General features: G+C 46.3%; 1 protein-coding gene across 5 annotated transcripts in view; it reads right to left on the bottom strand.

The window, feature by feature from the left end:
* Positions 1-23,114, bottom strand: part of LOC139226609 (fas-binding factor 1 homolog) — a 200,164-nt gene that overhangs the window by 69,556 nt on the left and 107,494 nt on the right. For 4 of the 5 annotated variants that reach the window (XM_070857473.1, XM_070857472.1, XM_070857476.1 and 1 more), the window contains 8 exons: positions 17,510-17,650; positions 13,636-13,783; positions 11,560-11,693; positions 10,143-10,239; positions 9,225-9,674; positions 6,082-6,180; positions 4,742-4,839; positions 2,205-2,248 (listed from right to left, as the gene is read on the bottom strand). In XM_070857473.1, coding sequence (XP_070713574.1) covers positions 2,205-2,248; positions 4,742-4,839; positions 6,082-6,180; positions 9,225-9,674; positions 10,143-10,239; positions 11,560-11,693; positions 13,636-13,783; positions 17,510-17,650 — 1,211 coding nt within the window. The remainder of the gene's footprint in view (positions 1-2,204; positions 2,249-4,741; positions 4,840-6,081; positions 6,181-9,224; positions 9,675-10,142; positions 10,240-11,559; positions 11,694-13,635; positions 13,784-17,509; positions 17,651-23,114) is intronic. The other variant, XM_070857475.1, reaches the window with a different exon arrangement.

Raw genomic sequence — 23,114 nt, 5'->3', positions numbered from 1 at the left:
GAGGAGAAGAGAGGGGGGGGAGGAGAAGAGAGGGGGGGGAGGAGAAGAGAGGGGCGGAGGAGAAGAGAGGGGCGGAGGAGAAGAGAGGGGCGGAGGAGAAGAGAGGGGCGGAGGAGAAGAGAGGGGCGGAGGAGAAGAGAGGGGCGGAGGAGAAGAGAGGGGCGGAGGAGAAGAGAGGGGCGGAGGAGAAGAGAGGGGCGGAGGAGAAGAGAGGGGCGGAGGAGAAGAGAGGGGCGGAGGAGAAGAGAGGGGCGGAGGAGAAGAGAGGGGCGGAGGAGAAGAGAGGGGCGGAGGAGAAGAGAGGGGCGGAGGAGAAGAGAGGGGCGGAGGAGAAGAGAGAGGCGGAGGAGAAGAGAGGGGGGGAGGAGAAGAGAGGGGGGGAGGAGAGAGGGGAGAGAGGGAGGGGAGAGAGGGAGGGGAGAAGAGAAGAGGGGAGGGGGGAGAAGAGAAGAGGGGAGGGGGGAGAAGAGAAGAGGGGAGGGGGAAGAGGAGAGAGAGCGAGAGGGGGAAGAGGAGAGAGCGAGAGAGAGAGAGAGAAAGAGAGAGAGAGAGAGAGAGAGAGGAAAGAGCGAAAGAAAAGAATATGCAATCATTTAAATTGTACAAACTTCATTACCTCTTCACAGTGCACATGGTTGAATTCTGGGCAAGCAGCAGTCGGACAGTTAGCGCCGTACAATTGTACAGTGACACGAGCCAGCAGGGAATACAATGAGTAGATTTCCAGCACGATTTCCTCCCTCCGCAATTGCACCAAAGTCTGGTTGGGAAGGGAGGCGGGGTGCAGTGAGGCAAGAGGTAAATGTAGAAAAGGCACTTTCACAGAGTGAAAGAAAAAAATCAGTGAAATAGTCCACACCTCTCTCCTGCAACCTCGGGCACATGTTCGAGACCAGTGTTCACAGAAAGCTGGGAGTAAACTGCAGATCACCAGAATCCTCTTGGGGAGTATCAGGTGACAGTGGGAACTCGAGGGTGAATGAAGCAACGTATAAAAGGGGAAACCCCTGTGCAGGTGGTGAGCCTCCTTTTCTTTCACTACCACTTCCAAACCAATGAAATCTGCATCAAAGATGAAATCTGCATCAAAGGTGGCCATCACCAAGGCTGGGAAGGGTTAATGTACAAATGAAGCAGCACAGGGACTGTATGAGCTACAAATATATTTTTAGGAAACTTTATTGGTGATATTTTCAAATTGGTCTATAAGAAGAAAGGATGCTTGATTTTTATAGGACATCTTTTCGGATGTCACATTCAAACTAAATGCAACTGGCTCTGCATGGCCACAATGAATGATCACATCAATCCATTACCTACAAATCATCATCCGAGTCCATTACCAGGCTCTGAGGAGTCGATCCAAACCCCCACGTCAGTCCTTTACCAGGCTATCAACAGCCACACTGAATCACCAATATCACCTTGCTAAACACGGAGTGCAGTCCCTTCCCTCTCTTATTCAACAAAAATCTAGGCTGACACTCCAGTGCAGTACTGGGGGAGTCCTGTATTGTCAGAGGTGCCATCTTTTACAAGAGACAAGGCCCCATCTGCTCTCTCAGGTAGACATAAAAGATCCCACAGCACGATTTCGAAGAGCAGGTGAGTTCTCCCCAGTGCCCTGGCCAATATTTATCCCTCAATCAACATAACAAAAGCAGATTATCTGGTTATTATCACATTGCTGTTTGTGGGAACTTGCTGTGTGCAAATTGGCTGCCGCGTTTCCTACATCACAAGAGTGACTACACTCCAAAAGCACTTCATTGTGTGCAATGTGCTTTGGGACGTTCTGAAGTCGTGAAAGGCGCTATATAAAATGGAAGTTTTGCTTTCTTTCAATTCACCAAATCGAATCTTCAGCTAAATAAAGGCATATGATTTTACAGCAGAGGAGACCATTTGGTCCAGTGTACTGGCTCTCTGACAATTCCATTCCCATATTCTTAATTTAAAAAAAACTCAGTATAATTTTGACACCTGCCGATCTCCCTTTAACCTTCTTTGCTCTAACGTAATGAGTGGATGGTTCTCAGGCCTCTCCTTATAACTGAAGGAAAGTATTTCAGGGATTGAGCTCCTACCCTCACTGATGAACCACAATTGAAACGGACCGCACCTGGTTATATGTAGGAAACAAGCTGGTGCAGCGCGTGGATAAGGGAGAAACTGCCATGTAGACAAAGCCAGCTCACACCTACCTGTAAAGCAGACAATCGATCATCCTTCTGTCCTTGTGGAGATGCTGTAAACATACAGGGAAGGTTAGTGAGCCCCATTTTGGAACAAAACGAGTGAGTTTAAAACTGCAGATTTAGGTGAAACTTAGTAAAGAACACGATGAACAGCATGACGAGTCGTTTATTCATCAATGCACTCACTGGACCATTTTAGTTGATTCTTCAGAAGGTAATAAAATAAGCAAACATCATCATCATCATAGACGGTCCCTCGTATCGAGGATGACTTGCTTCCACACCAAAAAGGATGCGTTCGCAGATGTTTCAATGAAGGACCTGAGATTCCAAGTCCTGAACTACATGTTGAAGGGTGGAAGATGCCTGTGCGTGGATTTTTTTTTTTTTAACGTGTGGTGACCGTTGCACACCAGCCACCACACGGGCTTGACAGAGCTAGGTCTTGGTCCTGTGGCAAGGATTTACCAAGGCGACTGGAGACCAGCTCTGCTGCACAGACCTAGTGCGCACACAGACCTAGTGCTGCCCCTGGGCCCTCGCCTCTCCTGTGCCCCGATCACGTCGCTCCACGATCACGCGCTGCTCCTGCGCCCCAACCTTGCTGCTCCTGCTATACCTGCCAACCCTGCATTTATACAGCACTTTGTCACGTCCTTGGGATGTCTCAAAATGTTTTGCATCCAATGAGTTACTTTTTGAAGTGCAGTTACTGTTATTTTGCAGACAAATTCAGCAGCCAATGAACCCACAAATAAGAAACGAGATGGATGAGCAGTTAATCTATTTTTGGTGTTGTTGGCTGAGTGAGGAATGTTGGCCAAAGACTCACTGCTCCTTTTCGAATAATACCGTAGGATCTTCGACATTTACCTGAACAGACAGACAGGCCTTTGGTTTAACATCTTATCCGAAACACTGCACCTCTGACAATGCGGCACTCTCTCAGTAATGCACTCAGGTGTCAGCCTGGATTCTGCACTCACGTCCTGGAGTTGCGAGCTGAGCCCACAACCATCTGATTCAGAAAGTGCAACCAACTGAGCCACACTGGCCATTATCCCTGTATAAACCTAGGCAGAGTATGTCGGCAGGCTATGCAAGTGTGTGGTACGCCAACCCTGACCTTGTCAGACATACTTAGAATAAGGAGCCGCCCATTTAAAACTGAGATGAGGAGAAATTTCTTCTCTCAGAGGGTTGTGGATCTGTAGAATTCGCTGCCTCAGAGAGCTATGGAAGCTGGGACATTGAATAAATTTAAGACAGAGACAGTTTCTTAAACGATAAAGGGATAAGGGGTTATGGGGAGCGGGCAGGGAAGTGGAGCCGAGTCCATGATCACATCAACCATGATCTTATTAAATGGTGGAGCAGACTCGAGGGGCTGTATGGCCTACTCCCGCTCCTATTTCTTATGTTCTTATACCCATGCTTACATTCTAAAATTAATTATAGGGATGTGGGCGTCGCTGGCAAGGTTTGGCATTTATTGCCCATTCCTATTTGAAACGCCTGAATGGCTTGCTAGGCCGCTTCAGAGTCAAAAATGTTGGTGCAGGACTGGACTCTCATATAGGCCAGACCGGGCCAGGACAGCATTCCCGAAAAGGACATTAATGAACCAATTGGGTTTTTAACCACAATCTGATAGCTTCATGGTCTCTTTTAATGGTACCAGATTTCCAGATGTTCTAAACTGAATTCAAATTCTCAAAATATCATGCCGGAATTTGAACTCACGACCTCTGGATTATTAGTTTAGGCCTCTGAATTGCTAGTTTCCAGTAACATAACCAGTAGGCCGCCGGACCCAGCCTCAGTCACTACATAGTGAACAGGAGCGAGATCCTGACCTGAGTTTTTCTTGCTCTCGCCCAGGGGTACTGAGTCTAATTGAACATAAGAAATAGGAGCAGGAGTCGGCCAATCGACCCCTCGAGCCTGCTCCACCATTCAATACGATCATGGCTTATCTGATCCTGGCCTCAGCTCCACTTCCCTGCCCACTCCCATAACCCTCGACTCCCTTATCATTCAAAAATCTGTCTATCCCCACCTTAAATATATTCAATGACCCAGCCTCGACAGCTCTCTGGGGTAGAGAATTCCAAAGATTCACGTCCCTGAGGGAAGAAATTGCTCCTCATTTCCGTTTTAAATGGGCGACCCCTTATTCTGAGACTATACCCCCTAGTTCTAGATTCCCCCAGGAGAGGAAACATTCTTTCTGCATCTACCCTGTCAAGCCCCCCTCAGAATCTTATACATTTCAATAAGATCACTTCAGTCTTCTAAACTCCAATGAGTATAAGCCCAACCTGCTCACTCTTTCTTCATATGACAACCCCTTCCTCTCAGAAGTCAACCTCGTGAACCTTCTCTGAACTGCCTCCAATGCAAGTATAATCTGAAGCGCTACAAATACTGACATAGCTGAGATCAACTGAGTAAGTGCAGAACTGGATTTGAACCAGGGCTTCAAAGCTCAGTACAAACTGGCCATGTTATCAGCTATTACCTGATCTCATTTTTCAACTCACCAACCACATCTGTGTTTTTGGTGATGGGGTCTTTCCAAGTGTCAGTCACAAGTGGAGGAGTGGCCTGTCTGTGTGCGTTCTCCCATGGAAATGGGGCCCTGCCAAAAGAAGGCAGAAAAGAGCACTGGAGAAAGGCGTTTCCGTTATGTACATTGCACATGCACACAGACTCAGACATACACTTAAGATTGGATTTGGTTATAAATAACATGAATGGCATGCATGTACACACACACACACACACACAACTGTAACTGGTTCTATACAGTGTACACGCACTTGAACAGAGCCAGAGCGAGCGATAGTTTCCAAATCTTTCCATTATTTCATGCCACTGTTTGCAAGAATAAAAGACCCAAACATTTCTGGATAGATCCTACAAACCCAGTCCCGACAACTATTTTTGTAGAAACAATAAACAAGTGCCCCCTGGTTAAAGGGGGGGGGTTCACACTCCAAAATCTTTCAATCAAGTGCCCCCTTGTTTTTTTTTTTTTTGAGGGCACCAAAAACACAAATTACAAAAGTGCCCCCTGGCTAAAACGGGGGCGGGGAGGGGGACACTAAAACCGACAAACTTAAACAAATTAAATTTTAGACATGTGGTTCAAATTAAAATTTGGTTGCCGGGGGTAACGATGCACTCCAGTCCCTCCAGCGCCCACCTCTCGCGGAAGGCCGTGAGCATGCCGGTGGACACTGCGTGCTCCATCTCTAAGGACACCCTGGCTCGGATGTAACCGCGGAAGAGAGGCAGGCAGTCGGGCTGAACGACTCCCTCGACCGCCCGCTGCCTGGACTGGCTGATGGCCCCCTTGGCCGTGCCCAGGAGCAGTCCTACGAGGAGGTCTTCCGACCTGCCCGCTCCCCTCCGCACAGGATGCATAAAGATCAGGAGTGTGGGATTGAAGTGCAACCAGAATTTGAGGAGCAGCCCCTTCAAATATTGGAAGAGGGGCTGCAACCTCGTGCATTCCACATTTACACATGGAACATGGACTCCTCCAGACCACAGAAATTACAGGCGGCCTGGGAGCCCGTGAACCGACTTAAAAATTTATTGCATGTGACTGGTCCGTGCACCACCCTCCAGGCCAAGTCCCCAATAAATAAAAGGGAAGACTCCAGTGTAGAGTGCACTCCATTGGGGACCCCCGCCTCCTCCAGACGGCAAGATAGTGCACCATGGCGTCTCCCGACAGCAGACGACGATGGCAACGTGGAGAGTGTGCAAGAGCAGCCCGTACAGGAATCCCCTCCGCGCAGAACTGAAAGTTATGGAGGGGATTTCCCGGAGGAGGCTCAAGTTGTGAGGCGCGGCTCCCCCAGTCCCTACATACCCAGTGTCCCCAGATTCCACAGGATTCTTCTCAGCCGCAGGTTCTGTTGCTGCGGTTACCGAGGACTGCCCACGTGCACTGAGCGATCCACTCTGTTTACTATTCAACAAGAAGAAAATCAACAGTTCAACAGGGATCGGAAATAAGAACATAAGAATTAGGAACAGGAGTAGGCCATCTAGCCCCTCGAGCCTGCTCCGCCATTCAACAAGATCATGGTTGATCTGGCCGTGGACTCAGCTCCACTTACCCGCCCGCTCCCCGTAACCCTTAATTCTCTTATTGGTTAAAAATCTAATAAGAACATAAAAATCTAATAAGAACATAAGGTCCATAAGGACCATATCGGAAGAAAGTATCTGGACTATGCTTTTAGCATTTTTGAATTTGGTCCAGGGCATTTGTATGCCTTTTGTCTCTTTAAACACCAAGTACCTCTGCCACAACAATTTCAAAATCCTCTTGGATATTTTGTACAAATAAAATTGAATAGCGAGTTAATACTAATGAATACTTTGCAAAAAAAAAATTGTTGACTAATCTTATTATGCTTTTATCTCCCATTTCTCCACCATCTATTTTTTTTTAAAAAAAGAGTTCTAGGGACCGAAATTGCCCTCCGCCCCAAATGGGGCACGCCTTCAGTTTTGTTTATTTTTTCTCCACCCCGACCCTTGGGACGGAGATACCGGAGAAATTCAGCTAAGAGAATGTTTTTAGGGTTGGGGCAGAAGTTGCGAGGCGAAAGTGCCCTTGCAGTGAGTCAGACACTCCGACCAGTCATCAGCGCCGCGCTGATGATGTCACAATGTTCCCCCCCCACCTCCCCTTCAGGTTCAGTTAGGCCCACTGGGCCACCAGGGAGGGTTTCTGTCGGGCCAGCGGCCTGGCACCCAAGAGAGGGCACCAGGCGGCTTGTTGGCGGCCCAGCCGAACCCGGGAGGGGCATAATTGTCTGACCGACCTGCCAGTCACCCGACAAAAAATAAATAAAATGGAGTCGTCGGCAGTGCGCCCTCCCCTTTAAGGGCGAACACGTCGCCCAGCCACACACCGCTCCCTGCCGGGGAAAGCTGTCAGTGGCACCGACCGGCGGCAGCGCCTGCTCCTGCGGGGCAATAGAGTGCGTGGGGCAGAAAGGGGTTCGTCGCCGGTCGGTAAGGAGTCGGCGCGTGCCCGAGACGGTGGGAAAACAGGCGGAGCGGAAATCCATCCCCGCCGCTTCCGGCCCGGGGGCAATTTCGGAGGGGTCGGCCCATCCGTCTGCCCCCGATCAGTGAGACCTTCCCACAGGAGGGGGACAATTCCAGCCCCCTAGCTTCTTCCATAAACACTCCTATTGTTGCAATAGCCACATCGGGGGAGAAATTGGGTGCATTTGCAACTCACGTTCGCACCCCCGGGGGGCGCTAGGGGCACAAATGACTTTGCGTCCGGGCGCGGCAGTGCTAACCACTCTCGCTTAATACGGCAGCTCTCCGGCGTTACACCTCGATATTCTGTGCCCAGAGATCGTGATGTCATCGCTATGCGCATCACCCCGGCCCCTAAATTGGGTTTCGCCTCCTGAAGCAGCGCAGGGCGAAAACAGCGACTGCGTCAGGGGGCGCATGCCCGGCGGCCGGCCGCTAGGGGGGGCAAAAATTAAAGGGGAGGTGGCCGGCTGCTGCGTACAAAATCTGCCGTTTTCATTGCCGCTCCTGTTTGTTGGTGGATTCGGTGCCGCAATTGCTTGAGTGCCGGGCTGATCGCGTGGCACGCCCGCTCCCCGGTGGTCCAGGTAGGTGTCTTCTTCTTTGGCACAGCATGCAGCGTGGGCCCTTCCCTTTAATTGAGGGAAGAGTCACTCGTGCGCAGCAGCACTAAGCGGCCCAGTGTGCAGCACTGCTGAGGCGTGTGCACCGTTAGCGCCCCCGGAAGTAGTGGAGTAACCCGAATTTAGCGAGCGGGGTGTGATTTCCGTGCCTGCCGCAAAATGTCCCACCTCCCAGATGTACCGCCCCCAAAGGTGAGATAATGAATTTCTAGGCCAAAATGTTTTATTACTGTGCTTAACCTCCTTAACTCTTGGTGGGCGGGTGGGGGCAGGAATTTGTTTGTGGGGGGGTGTGAGAGAAGTGAGAGCGAGCCCTGTTTGTTCCAAGTGAGCTCTGTTCTGTCTGGAGTCGGCAGTCAGACTGGCTCGAATTTCACTTTGCAAAGTCACTGATTATGTGGGCTGGGCGGTTTGGATTACACATTCCAGAGAAAAGAGGTGGGCACCGGAGGGACTGGAGTGCATCATCACGCCCGGCAACCAAATTTTAATTTGATTTTACGTTTTTTTAAGTTTAATTTGTTTTAATTGCCGGTGCTTTTAGTGTCCCCCTCTCCTTTTATAGGGGGCACTGGAAAAAAGGAAAAATTTGATTTTAGTGCCCAAAAAAAAAACCACAAAAAAAACCCAAAAAAAACAAAAAAAGGGCCTTGTAAATGTCTTGTGTGTGTCATCCAGGTCGGGTGGCACGGATACATGTTTTATGTTTTCGCAGGTAAACTCAAAAGAGTTTCCAGAGAAAAGAGGTGGGCACCGGAGGGACTGGAGTGCATCATCACGCCCGGCAACCAAATTTTAATTTGATTTTACGTTTTTTAAATTTAATTTGTTTTAATTGCCGGTGCTTTTAGTGTCCCCCTTCCCTTTTATAGGGGGCACTGGGGAAAATTGTGATTTTAGTGCCCAAAAAAAAAACCAAAAAAAGAAAAACACAAAAAAAAAAGGGGGAAAAAAAAAAGGGCCTTGTAAATGTCTGGAGTGTCACCCAGGTCGGGTGGCACCGTTTAATGTTTTATGTTTTTGCAGGTGAACTCCAAAAAGAGTTTCCAGAGAAACTGCTGGGTGTGTCTTATCCTCCAAATGGACCAATCAGCAATCAGGTCTTGTGATCAAGGGGACCCAATCAGAGCTTTAGGTGTTGCAAACTAACGCATCCCTTAATTATATGGAGCACTTTAGTCCTCAAGAGAATCCACTCATTCCATATTACGGATATGCATGTAGCAGTGGGCAATTAGCACTTACTAACTGGCAGTGAGTTCTATCAGATAATTTGCCACTATTGTTGGCAACTTTTGAGTTTTCCTAACTCAAATCAGCTCCTTACCTTGGGCCGGTCACCGTGTCAACTTCATCACCCGATGCCAGGGGATGGAATTCTGGGGCCGGAGACTTCTTCCGAGCCAGTGCCTCCTTCAGCCAATCGTCTTCCACTACACTAGATAAGTCTGTCTTTGATGTGGATGGTGCCGATCTGGTCAGTGCCTTGTCGATCGGTTTAGCCGCAGACGGGGGGCGGCCTGCTGAGTAAGGCCTCTTGCCCTGACTGTGGCTGACTGACAGGTTGGAATCAGATTTCGCTTTGTAGAAGATGGTCCCTTTCTGCATTTCTTTGGCTGATGTCTGATTATCCAGGTCAGGAACGTCATCGTCCTTCAGCCCCAGCCAATCGGCTGCACCCTTACCTCCCTGTGCCGATGTTGGGGTCGTCAATGTTGGCGTGGCTGCTTTCGGTTTCTGATCAACAATAGAGTTTCTATCACCCTCTGGACTAAATCTGCAAAGAAGGAGAAAGATCACAGTTGAAAAAAAAAATAATAATTTAAATGCACCATGGGTATTGCAAGAAAGAAATATCACAGCACAGTGCAACTTCAGCCTAGAACATTCCTCCCCCTGCCAAACCAAACCTTCTGGCTAGCAGTGACAGAGGGACTTCTCCTCACAAGGGGGGGGAAGAAAGAGCGGAGGCACAAATCAAGAACAAGGCTTGACAGAAGGCACGGGCAGGAGGCGGTCATGTGACCACCATATCAACTGCCAGGTTTTAAGCGTACAGAGTCCCAGTTATTTCACCCTTTTGGACGATGGCCTACTCATTTCTGAATGGCTGAATCGAGTATCAAGACGGTGAAATGATGGACCTGGCACAGAGCCGCACACTGACACAGAATGGCGATTAGCGCTGTGTATTTTGGCAGGAACTAAAGACTTTCTATCACTGCTGTCAGGCTGAACGACGTACCTCACTGACTGGCGCCTGGACTGACGATCCTCTGGGGTGGTGGCCACAGTGGGCTGGTAGGAACCGAAGGTGAAGTCATCCAAAAAGTCATCCTTTTCTAATCAGGAGCCAAAAGACAATCAATCAATCACTGAGTGCCACCCGATCAACAGACAGCACTCCCCAACAGGAGAAGTCCCACTACTTTCTCAGGGTAAATAGGGATGGGCCCTGCCTTTAAATCCTGAAAACAAACCACACGAGGAGCTGAAGAGGAAAACAGAACTGAAATGAGGCAGCAAATGAGAGGGCATTTTCTACCAGCTTTATATATTCTTTTCACTCAATGATATCCCGACAAAATATTGGGAAGACCGAAGCCACAAACTCTGATCCTTAGCCACTGACTCCTTCCCTATCCCTGGCAACTGTCTCAGGCTAAACCAGACGGTTCACAATATTTGACCCAGAGATGAGCTTCCGACCACATATCCACACCAGCACTAAGACCGCCTATTTCCACCTTCGTAACATCACCCGACTTTGCCCCTTCCTCAGCTCATCTGCTGTTGAAACCCTCATCCATGCCTTTGTTACCTCTAGACTTGACTATTCCAACGCACTCTTGGCCGGCCTCCCACATTCCACCCTCCGTAATTTGAGGTCATCCAAAACTTAGCTGCCTGTGTCCTAACTCGCACAAAGTCCCGTACACCCATCACCCCTGTGCTCGCTGACCTACATTGACTGTCAAGTCCCCAAGCGCTGGAATTTCCACTGCCCCACCCTTTTTGCTCCTTTAATACACTCCTTAGAACCTACCTCTTTGACCGTGCTTTTGGTCATCTGCCCTAATATCTCGGTCACCTGGTGTCAAACTTTGTTTTAGAACGCTTATGTGAAGCGTTAAAGGCACTATACAAACGCAATTTGTTGTTGGAGGGGGATGGGGAAGTGTTATAAATCGAAAATTTGTTTCCATTTAGCGAGAGAAACAAGTGCAATGTAAATCAATTGTTTATTGGCACTGAGGGACAGGAATTCGTACCACATGTGCTGTGCCATCAATTAGTTTGGATTAAAATATTTTGCGTAGAGACTATTAAACATGGTTCTGAGAAAGGGTCTTAGCTGAAATGTGTGCCCACCTTTCTCTTTCATTGCTGACTGACATGTGCAGTTCCAGCATATTTTTGCTGCACCCTTGTTAGGACTATTTTTAAAACCTCCTCTCTCTCTCTCTCCCTCCTGCTTCTCCCTCCCGCTCACCCCCCACCACCCCCATCAAGAACCTTGTTTATCCTCTCTGAGAAACGCTCACAGAAAGTTATCTGACAGCGAAGACTATCAAAGTGGCTTCCATTTTTCTTAGTCATGCCAAAGAAATGTAGAGTGCTTGGCACTGTACGCACAGACGGAAACTTCATGCGAGGATCACCTTGTGTTTTTTTGTATTTCGGATCTAACTTAAATTCTTTCCTTTCACCAGTTGTAGGTCGTTCGAGGAACTTCTTGGCTGTCCCTCTCCCCAACAATTCATCCAGCTTCGAGCGAGCAGGACGCACGGTCTCTCTAACACAGAAAAGAAACAGGCGGAATCAAAGAACGCAGACTACATGGAACTCAACAGAAGCCATCATTACTGCAGCACATACTCGACAACTCTGCTTCGTTGGTACAGCTCTCACCTCAGTGACTAAAGGCTGTGGATTCATGCACCCATTCCTAGACATGAGCACATAATCTAGGCTGACATTCCATTACAGAACTGAAGGAGTGCCACTCTGTCGGAGGGGCCTTTCTTTTGATGAGATATTAAGTCGAGGCCCAGTCTGCTGCCTCATTAAAAAATTAATTAATATATATTATTAAACGAGGAATGCTGTCAGGATTGTCTCCAAGTACCTACTGTAATACATAGGGAGGCTGTTAAAAAATTTGACACATTTGCTGGAATTCTTTGAGGATGTAACGAACATGGTGAATAAAGGGGAACCAGTGGATGTGGTGTATTTGGACTTCCAGAAGCCATTTTGACAAGGTGCAACATAAAAGATTACTGCACGAGATAAAAGTTCACGGGGTTGGAGGTAATATATTAACGTGGATGGGGTATTGGCTAACTAATAGAAAACAGAGAGTCGGGATAAATGGTTCATTCTTGGGTTGGCAATCAGTAACTAGTGGGGTGCCGCAGGGATCAGTGCTGGGATCCCAACTATTTACAATCTATATTAATGACTTGGATGAAGAGACCGAGCGTAACGTAGCCAAGTTTGCTAATGATACAAAGATGGGAAGGAAAGCAATGTGTGAGGAGGACACAAAATACCTGCAAAAGGACATAGACAGGCTAAGTGAGTGGGCAAAAATTTTGCAGATGGAATATAATGTTGTAAAGTGTGAGGTCATGCACTTCAGCAGAAAAAAAAATCAAAGAGCAAGTTATTATTTAAAATGGAGAAAGATTGCACAGTGCTGCAGTACAGCGGGACCTGGGAGTACTTGTTCATGAAACACAAAAGGATAGTATGCAGATACAGTAAGTGATCAGGAAGGCCAATGGAATCTTGGCCTTTATTGCAAAGGGGATGGAGTATAAATGCAGGGAAGTCTTGCTACAGTTATACAGGGTATTGGTAAGGCCACACCAAGAATACTACGTACAGTTTTGGTTTCCACATTTAAGGATATACCTGCTTTGGAGGCAGTTCAGAGAAGGTTCACAAGGTTGATTTCGAAGATGAGGGGGTTGACATAAGAAAAGGTTGAGTAAGTTGGGCCTCTACTCATTGGAATTCAGAAGAATGAGAGGTGATCTTATTGAAACGTATAAGATTATGGAGGAGCTTGACAAGGTAGATGCAGAGAGGATGTTTCCACTGATAGGAGAGACTAGAACTAGGGGGCATAATCTTAGAATAAGGGCCCGCCCATTTAAAACTGAAATGAGGAGGAATTTCTTCTCTCAGAGGATTGTAAATCTGTGGAATTCGCTGCCTTAGAGAGCTGTGGAAGCTGGTTCATTGAATAAATTTAAGACAGAGATAGACAATTTCTTAACCGACAAGGGAATAAAGGGTTATGGGGAGCGGGCAGGGAAGTGAACCCATCCATGATCGAATCAGCCATGATGGTATTAAATGGCAGAGCAGGCTCGAGGGGCCATATGGCCGACTCCTGTTCTTATTTCTTATGTTCTTATGTTACCTACACCTTCCATAGAAATCGAGCCTTTAACAGTCCAATACCACAGCAGTGACATGAAGTACACTCCTTATAAACGCATTACAAATCCAATTATGAAGATGCCAGTTTTGACAAATATTTAAAATGCAGTCTTTGTGCTCCAGGTGCATGTGAAGGAAGGGGCTGCCAAGCGGCACCAATCACATTCACAGACCAACTGTGGGACCTTGAAGTATCTGAGTAACTGTTTGCCGAGGGATGTGACGTGTAGAGGTCTGACCACACACCACTGAAACGGTCAGCAATCTCGCTGGCACGTACTTACTCCTCCGCTTTCTTCAGCTCCTTTGGTGTTTTCGGACTATCACCAAACCCAAGCGCATCCATAAGGTCATCTCCTTCATCATCAAAGAACAATTCATCCTTCCTGTGTGAAGTGGTCACGGCTGGAACAGATGCAGGGCTGGAGGGCGCTGTGAGAAGCAGGCACAAATATTCACATGGTTAGAAGTCTACGACTAAAGAACTTTTCAAACCCTCTGATCCTTTGCACGGAGCCCAGCTGCAGCCAATCTTGGGCATTCTATCAGATTAGCCCCTCGATTGAAGGCCGATGCATCCCGAGGGGCCTAATCGTCTGCATCCCAGAGTACTTAAGGAAGTGGCCCTAGAAATAGTGGATGCATTAGTGGTCATTTTCCAACATTCTATAGACTGTGGATCAGTTCCTATGGATTGGAGGATAGCTAATGTAACCTCACTTTTTAAAAAAAGCAGGAGAGAAAAAACAGTGAATTATACAACGGTAGTGGGGAAAATGTTGGAATCAATTATTAAAGGTGTAATAGCAATGCATTTGGAAAGCAGTGACAGAATCGGTCCAAGTCAGCATGGATTTATGAAAGGGAAATCATGCTTGACAATTCTTCTAGAATTTTTTGAGGATGTAACTAGTAGAGTAGACAAGGGAGAACCAGTGGATGTGGTGTATTTGGACTTTCATAAGGCTTTTAACAAAGTCCCACACAAGAGATTTGTGTGCAAAATTAAAGCACATGGTATTGGGGGTAATGTATTGACGTGGATAGAGAACTGGTTGGCAGACAGGAAGCAAAGAGTAGGAATAAACGGGTCCTTTCAGAATGGCAGGCAGTGACTCGTGGGGTACCGCAAGGTTCAGTGCTGGGACCCCAGCTCTTTACAATATACATTAATGATTTACCTTGAATATTGTGTACAGTTTTGATCTCCTAATCTGAGGAAGGACATTCTTGCTATTGAAGGAGTGCAGCAAAGGTTCACCAGACTGATTCCCAGGATGGCAGGACTGACATATGAAGAAAGACTGGATCGACTAGGCTTATATTCACTCGAATTTAGAAGAATGAGAGGGGATCTCATAGAAACATATTAAATTCTGACTGGATTGGACAGGTTAGGGAGAATGTTCCCGATGTTGGGGAAGTCCAGAACCAGGGGTCACAGTCTAAGGATAAGGGGTAAGCCATTTAGGAACGAGATGAGGAGAAACTTCTTCACTCAGAGAATTGTGAACCTATGGAATTCTCTACCACAGAAAGTTGTTGAGGCCAGTTCGTTAGATATATTCAAAAGAGAGTTAGATGTGGCCCTTACGGCTAAAGGGATCAAGGGGTATGGAGAGAAAGCACGAATGGGGTACTAAAGTTGCATGATCAGCCATGATCATATTGAATGGTAGCGTAGACTCGAAGGGCCGAATAGCCTACCCCTGCACCTATTTTCTATGTTTCTGTGTTGTAGCAGCCCAGAACGGTGTTGCATTAAACGGTCATAGATCAGTAAACGCAGAGCAACAGGAAAGAACGGCGTTCCACTCTGAGGACTGCAGGCATGTGGTCCTGAGTCAAGGTAAAACTAAAGAAAGAACTTGCATTTATATAGTGCCTTAAGATGACCCAAAGGACTTTGCAGCTAATGCAGTGTGCCAGCCGTTTTGCAGACGGCAAACTGCAAATGACGGATGGTGTTGTTGAGGGATAAATATTGGCCAGGACATCAGGAGAACTCCCCTGCTCTTCTTCAAATAATGCCATGGGATTTTTTTACATGCACCTAAACAGGCAGATGGGGCCTCTGTTTAATGTTGCACCTTAATCCTGTCTTGAATGAAAGTGTATTCATTTCTCATTCTTCACCTTGGTACATAAAAATTCACAAGAAGTTGAAAGAGAAAGTGTGCATAAATTGAGGCAGTTATGGACATTAGTTAAGGTTTTAAGCAGTCTGATCCTGTACCCAGATCAAGCAGGGGGAAAAAAAAAACGTGAAAACAAGATGGCGTTGCAAATGGAAAATTATTTACTCACCGATCACCAATTATTTTCAGTCATTCTCCTGACCTACCTGTGAAGCAGCCTGATAACCAGGCCCACAGATATACAGCGCATCCCCATATCAGCATGGCTCCCAAGACCAAGGGGAGCAAACCCATTAAGATTGGCTTGAAGAGCGGGACTTTTTAGAGCCAAATATCCTCATGCCTTCAAGACATTCCTTAAAACTTACCTCTTTGACCAAGTTTTTGTTCACCTGTTCTAATGTCTCCTCCTTTGTCTCAGTGTCAATTTTTGTCTGATTACACTCCTGCGCAGCACCTTGGGACGTTTTACTATATTAAAGGCGCTATTATAAATGCAAGTTGTTATTGTGTCACAATGGAGGTCAAGGCCAAGATGGATGGCAATTGATTTGGAGGCTCAATAGCCCTTCTCTTTTCAAATCGCTTTGTATGAACACTTTGTGAAGGGTTCATAGATACAAGGATAGAAAGTCAGATCATACTCGGAGAGCAAACATGAAATCCGTGATGTGAATGACCATCTAAAAATACTCACTGGTACTTTGAACAATGCTAGAACCAGGGACATAGATTTACTAAAGAAAGGAGCAACTGTGAGATCTGTGTGCACATTGGGTCCCATTTACTGTTTCGGCACATAAAATATCCTTTGGTATAACATAAACCAAGTAACTTGTTAACCAATAATAATGGGTGATTAAGGAGTGTTTGAAGCAGCCAGTTGAGAGAAGAATTTTATTGATGTCGAGGGAAACATGCACCTGTGAGTATGCTCACAAGTTTGTAGAGCTGTTGAGTCTCAAGGAGTCCGTGTTCCATGTTTTTATTGAATGTGTGAGGTTGCAGCCCCTCTTCCAACATTTGAAGGGGCTGCTCCTCAATTTCTGGTTGCACTTCAGTCCCATGCTCCTGATCTTTGGGCACCCTGTGCGGAGGGGAGCGGGCAGGTCTGAGGGCCTCCTCGTAGGACTGCTCCTGGGCACGGCCAAGGGGGCCATCAGCCGGTCCAGGCAGCAGGCAGTCGAGGGGGTCGTTCAGCCCAACTGCCTGCCTCTCTTCCACGGTTACATCCGAGCCAGGGTGTCCCCGGAGATGGAGCATGCAGTGTCCACCGGTACGCTCGCGGCCTTCGCGAGAGGTGGGCGCCGGAGGGACTGGAGTGCATCATCACCCCCGGCAACCAAATTTTAATTCGAACCACAATATCTAAAGTTTAATTTGTTTAAGTTTGTCGGTTTTAGTGCCCGCCCCCCTCCCCCGTTTTAGCCAAGGGGCACTTGTATAATTTGTGTTTTAGTGCCCTCAAAAAAAAACAAGGGGGCACTTGATTTAATGTTTGGAGTGTGACCCCCCCTCCCCCGCCCTTTTAACCAGGGGGCATTTGTTTACAGATACAACAAAAATAGTTGTAGAGCTGTTGAGTTGAGACTGGCTTAGCCAGTCACATGATGTTCACAAGACTTAATAAAACTCCAGCCAGTTGGGTTCAGAGGATCCACGATGAGGCAGGTGGTTGTGAGCCTGGTGGATAAACTGGTAATGTGTAGCGTGATTGTTAAACCTTTTGCTAATAAACCAACCAGTTCTTAATAGCTTTGAATTCTTATGCAAATGAACCAATGAAGCAAATACATTACACATGTTTTATCTACTTACACGGAAAGGGTAAGCCAACAAACACCATGCTCACTGAAAGTATGTGTGTACCAGGTGGAATACCCAGCATGCACAATATTAAAACTGTCTTTAAGGGGTATCCAGGATTCTCCCAGTTGGTAACCTGGGATTTTTCATATTGGCAAATTGAAGATTGCCAAATTGAAGAGTGCTTTCTTTAGGGCGCACATTTTCCAAATACCTTTCTCCTCTTTATGTGCCTGCAGATCTACGCTGGAAAGGCTAGGCTTCTGCCCAGACACTGCTGGTTTCTTTGGTTTCTTTGATTCCTTTGGTTCCTCTTCTTCATCGGATAGAATCCCTGCCAACGGATCATCTACATCTGGAAAGGAGATAGGAACATTGCTTAAAGATAAAAAGCTCATTAGCATGATCACTGCAGAGACTATTCAGCAGAAGTGTTTAGGGAAGCCTCTGGCATTTTGCTGGGGCTCCGCTGCTTCCCCAAATACAGCACAGTGCTGGGAATACATTACACGGTAGACAGGAACACATAGGCAAAGGAGTAACAGCTCAGTTCATATTGCTCGACATAAATCACTGATACAAAGTCCAAATTCAGTTTCAGATTCTGTTCCCCATTCCCTCCTCTGATAGTGCTAGCTGTAGCTGAGCTGTGGTTCCATAGAATCATGGAAATTTACAACACAGAAGGAGACCATTCGGCTCATTGTCCGTGCCGGCCAAAAAAAAGAGCTATCCAGCCTAATCCCACTTTCCAGCTCTTAATCCGTAGCCTTGTAGGTTGCGGCACTTCAAGTGCATATAAATGTGATGAGGGTTTCTGCCTCTACCGCCCTTTCAGGCAGTGAGTTCCAGACCTCCATCACCATCCGGGGGCAAAAAAGTTCACCTCAACTTCCCTCTAATCCTACCAATTACTTTAAATCTATGCCCCCTGGTTATTGACCTCCCTGCGAGGGGAAATAGGTCCTTCCTATCCACCCTATCTCGGCCCCTCATAATTTTATACACCTCAATTAGATCTCCCCTCAGCCTCCTCTGTTCCAAAGAAAACAACCCCAGCCTATCCAATCTTTCCTCATGGCTAAAATTCTCCAGTCCAGGCAACAACCTCGTAAATCTCCTCTGTACCCTCTCTAGTGCAATCACATCTTTCCTGTAATGTGGCGACCAGAACTTCATGCAGTACTCCAGCTCTAGCCTAACTAGTGTTTATACAGTTCAAGCATAACTTCCCTGCTTATATTCTATACCTTGGCTAATATCGGAAAGTATCCCGTATGCCTTCTTAATCACATTATCTACCTGCCCTGCTATCTTCAGGGATCTGTGGACATGCACTACAAGGTCCCTCTGTTACTCTACAATTCTCAGTCTCCTACCATTTAATGTCCCCAAATGCATTACCTCATATTTCTCCAGATTGAATTCCATTTGTCATTTTTCAGCCACCTGACCAGTTCATTGATATCTTCCTGCAGTCTGCAGCTTACCATCTCACTATCAATCACGTGGTCAATTTTTGTATCATCTCAAACAGCTTAATCATGCCCCTTCATTGAAGTATAAATCATTGATTATACCACAAAACGCAAGGAACCTGTACTGAGCCTTGTGGAACTCCAATGGTAAACAGCCTTCCAGTCACAAAAATACCTGTCGATCATTAGCCTTTGCTTCCAGCCACTGAGCCAATTTTGGATCCAACTTGCCATTTTCCCCTGGAACCCGTGGGCTTTTACTTTTCTGACCAGTCTGCCATGTGGGACCATGTCAAAAGCCTCGTTAAAATCGATGTAGACTACATCAAACGCATCACCCTCATCGACCATCCTTGTTAACTCCTCAAAAAATTTAAATCAAGTTAGTCAGGCACGATCGTCCCTTAACAAATCCATGCTAACTGTCCTTGATTAATCTGTGCCTTTCTAAATGACGATTAATACTGTCCCTCAAATGTTTCCAATAATTTGCCTAACACCGAGGTTAGGCTGACTGGCCTATAATTAATTAGTCTATCCCTTTCTCCCTTTTTAAACAACAGTAGAACACTAGCAATCCTCCGGCACCATACCTGTAGCCAGAGAGGATTGAAAAATGATGGTCAGAACCTCCACTATTTCCTCCCTTGCTTCTCTTAGCCTGGGATACATTTCATCCGGGCCTGGCGATTTATCTACTTTCAAAGATGCTAAACCCCTTAATATTTCCTCGTTCACTAGGTTTATCTTATCTAATATTTCACACTCCTTCTCCTTAACTACAATGTCTGCATCGTCCCTCTCTTTTGTGAAGACAGACACAAAGTATTCATTAAGAACCGTACCCAAGTCTTTCGCCTCCACACACAAGTTACCTTTATGGTCTCTAATTGGCGCTACTCTTTCTTTAGTTATCCTCTTGCTCTATTTATTTATAAACCATCTTTGGGTTTTCCTTGATTTTACTTGCCAATATTTTTTCATGCCCTCTCTTTGCTTTCCTCATTTCCTTTTTCACCCCTGCACTTTCTCTAATCCTCTCGGGTTTCTGCAGTATTGAGCCCTCGGTATCGGTCATAAGCTTCCTTTTTTCTCAATATCTTGCCCTGTATGCCCCTTGACATCCAGAGGGCTCCAGATTTGAGAGTCCTACCCTTTTTCTTAGTGGGAACATATTTGCTCAGAACCCTCACTAATCACTTCTTTGAATGCCTCCCACTGCCCTGACACTGATTTAACTTCAAGTAGCTGTTTCCAGTCACTAAATCATATTTCAGCTTAGTAAAGTAGGCCTTTCCCAATCGAGAACTTTTACTCCTGATCTATATTTGTCCTTTTCCATAACTACGCAAAATCTAACTGAATTCTGATCACTCCCACCAAAATGCTCTCCCACTGATACCCCTTCCACCTGCCCAGCTTCATTCCCCAACACTAAGTGCAAAACCACCCCTCTCTTGTTGGGCTTGCTAAAAAAAACTTCATCTGAATGCATTTTAAGAATTCTGCACCCTCTATACCTTTTACACTTATTCTATCCTAGTTAATATTAGGGTGGTTGAAATCCCCTGTGATTACTGCCCTATTGATTTTTCACTTCTCAGCAATTTGCCTGCATATTTACTCTTCGACCTCTGACTATTTGGGGGTCTATAGTACACTCCCAGCAGTGTGATTGCCCCTTTGTGTTCTTCAGTTCAACCCATATGGCTTCATTTGATGATCCTTCTAAAATATCATCCTCTCTCACAGCTGTAATTGTTTCTTTAACCAATATTGCAACCCTCCCCCCTCCCCCACACATCCTCTCTCCTTTATCTCCCTCTCTATCTCGTCTGAAAACCCTATAACCAGGAATGCTGACCTGCCATTTCTGGCCTTCTTTCAGCCATGTTTCAGTAATACCTATATCATCATACTTCCACGTGTCTATCTGTGCCCTCGGCTCATCTGTCTTGTATACTAGACTCTTTGCATTGAAGTATATACTGTTAAGCACTGCCAAATCCTTTTGTTGTCTATTTTCTAGCCTTTGTTTCCTCTGCCTACCAAACTCACTTACTACTTTACTGTACTCCAATTTCAGTTTTGCTTCTCTCCATTCTGAATCTGTTTTCAGGTTTCCATCCCCCTACCAAGCTAGTTTAAACCCTCCCCAACAGCACTAGCAACCCCCCATGAGGATATTGGTCCCGGCTCTGTTGAGGTGCAACCCGTCCGGGTTGTACAGGTCCCACCTCTCCCAGAACCGGTCACAGTGCCTCAGGAATCGAAAGCCCTTCCTCCTGCACCATCTCTCCAGCCACGCATTCATCTGCTCTATCCTCCTATTTCTGTACTCAGTAGCACGTGGCACCGGGAGCAATCCGGAGATTACTACCTTGGAGGTTCTACTTATTATTTTCTTTCCTAACTCCCTAAAATCTGCCGGCAGGACCTCATCCCTCTTTCTACCGATGTCATCAGTATAGATATGTACCACAACCTCTGGCTGTTCACCCTCTCCCGCTCAGAATGTCCTGCAGCCACTCAGTGACATCCTTGACCCTGGCACCAGGGAGGAATGGCAGCTCAACATTCCTGGTTACAGGGTTTTCAGCCAAGATGGAGAGGGGTATAAAAAAGGAGCCTTTGCCTGAATGGCTCAGTTACACACTCAGACGAATCCCAGTTTTAATAAAGTAGGAAAATAGTGAGTTAAATGTAAGCCATCACTAAAGCTTATTTGGAAATAACATTTATTTAAACATTCTTAATCCTGTACTGGAAGCCATGCAGCAACGCACCAAGAGACAAGAAGCTCACAGACACATTTGCCTAGAGATGGGAAGTATCAGAGAACAGTGTGCTCCTGATAATTCGTTTTTCGCCCCAGAAATTGGAATAATCAGATCATTTGAACTGGGCATCATTGAAATAAAAGGAGTAGACTGTACATTTCAGAAATCAGCCAGCCATCGCAAGTCAATGCTACCAAGTCGGATTAGTAGAAATCCATTGAGGAATTGGGACTACGCTTTGGGAGCAGGGTTAAAGTTTCAGAGAAAGATATTCATGAAGGACCACCACCAAAGAGCTTTTGGTCTGGGAGTGCAGCTTCTAGACTACCCAGTTGCAGCAGGAACAAGAAGGAGAGCAAGCCTTTTGTTCGATAATGTGATTACCTTGTTTTGTAGGCTTCGAACCAACGTCCTCCTCATCTGAGGTTTAGCATAGAAACAAACACGCAGAAATGTTGTTTGTTTGGAAAACAAAGCATGATCACTTCCAACTGAAGTCAACAAGATCCCCGCGACATTTCCTGGCCGCAGAGTTCTACCGCTCAATCATATTCAGTACATTAGTAACAGCCTGCAACACTGATGACCCCATGCAGCAACGCATCTTGGGGGGTAAATTAGAGTTTGTGCGATAGTGTAAAACGAGTGACAGCGAATTGGCAGCAATCCGCAAGTCCACGGAATTAAAAATCGGGAGATGTAAAACGGGCTGCCGATTCGCTATCACCTGCCTCACACTAGCACACAAAGTCAAAATTATCCCCTTGAGTTTTTAGCCACTATTTCCATTGTGATTTTTCAGTACGAAAGAGCTGCCACCCAGAACACAAATACTTACACTAAATCGACATGCTTTTCCTATGTCCCGACCAGAATCACATTTCTGAGTGTTGATTTTACATGCCGATATTTTTTAATGTCCTCTCTTTGCTTTCCTAATTTCCTTTTTAATTTCACCCCTGCACCTTCTACACTCCTCTCGGGTTTCTGCAGTATTAAGCCCACAGTATCTGTCATAAGTTTCCCTGTATGCCCCTTGACATCCAGAGGGCTCTAGATTTGAGAATCCCACCCTTTTTCTTAGTGGGAACATATTTGCTCAGAACCCTCACTATCACCTCTTTGAATGCCCTGACACTAATTTAACTTCAAGTAGCTGTTTCCAGTCACTAAATCACATCTCAGCTTAGTAAAATTGGCCTTTCCCAATCGAGAACTTTTACTCCTGATCTATATTTGTCCTTTTCCATAACTACGCTAAATCTAACTGAATTATGATCACTACCACCAAAATGCTCTCCCACTGATATCCCTTCCACCTGCCCAGCTTCATTCCCTAAAATTAAGTCCGGAACTGTCCCATCTCTTGTTGAGCTTGCTATGTAATGGCTAAAAAAAGTTTGCCTCAATGCATTTCAAGAATTCTGCACCCTCTATACCTTTTACACTGATTCTATCCCAGTTAATGTGAGGGCAGTTGAACTCCCCTACGGTTACTGCCCTATTGTTTTTGCACTTCTCAGCGATGTGCCTGCATATTTGCTCTTCTATCTCCCCCTAA

This window comes from Pristiophorus japonicus, chromosome 16 (genome assembly GCF_044704955.1).
Source record: "Pristiophorus japonicus isolate sPriJap1 chromosome 16, sPriJap1.hap1, whole genome shotgun sequence".
Lineage (NCBI taxonomy): Eukaryota > Metazoa > Chordata > Chondrichthyes > Pristiophoridae > Pristiophorus > Pristiophorus japonicus.
This window is presented reverse-complemented; position numbering and strand designations above follow the sequence as displayed.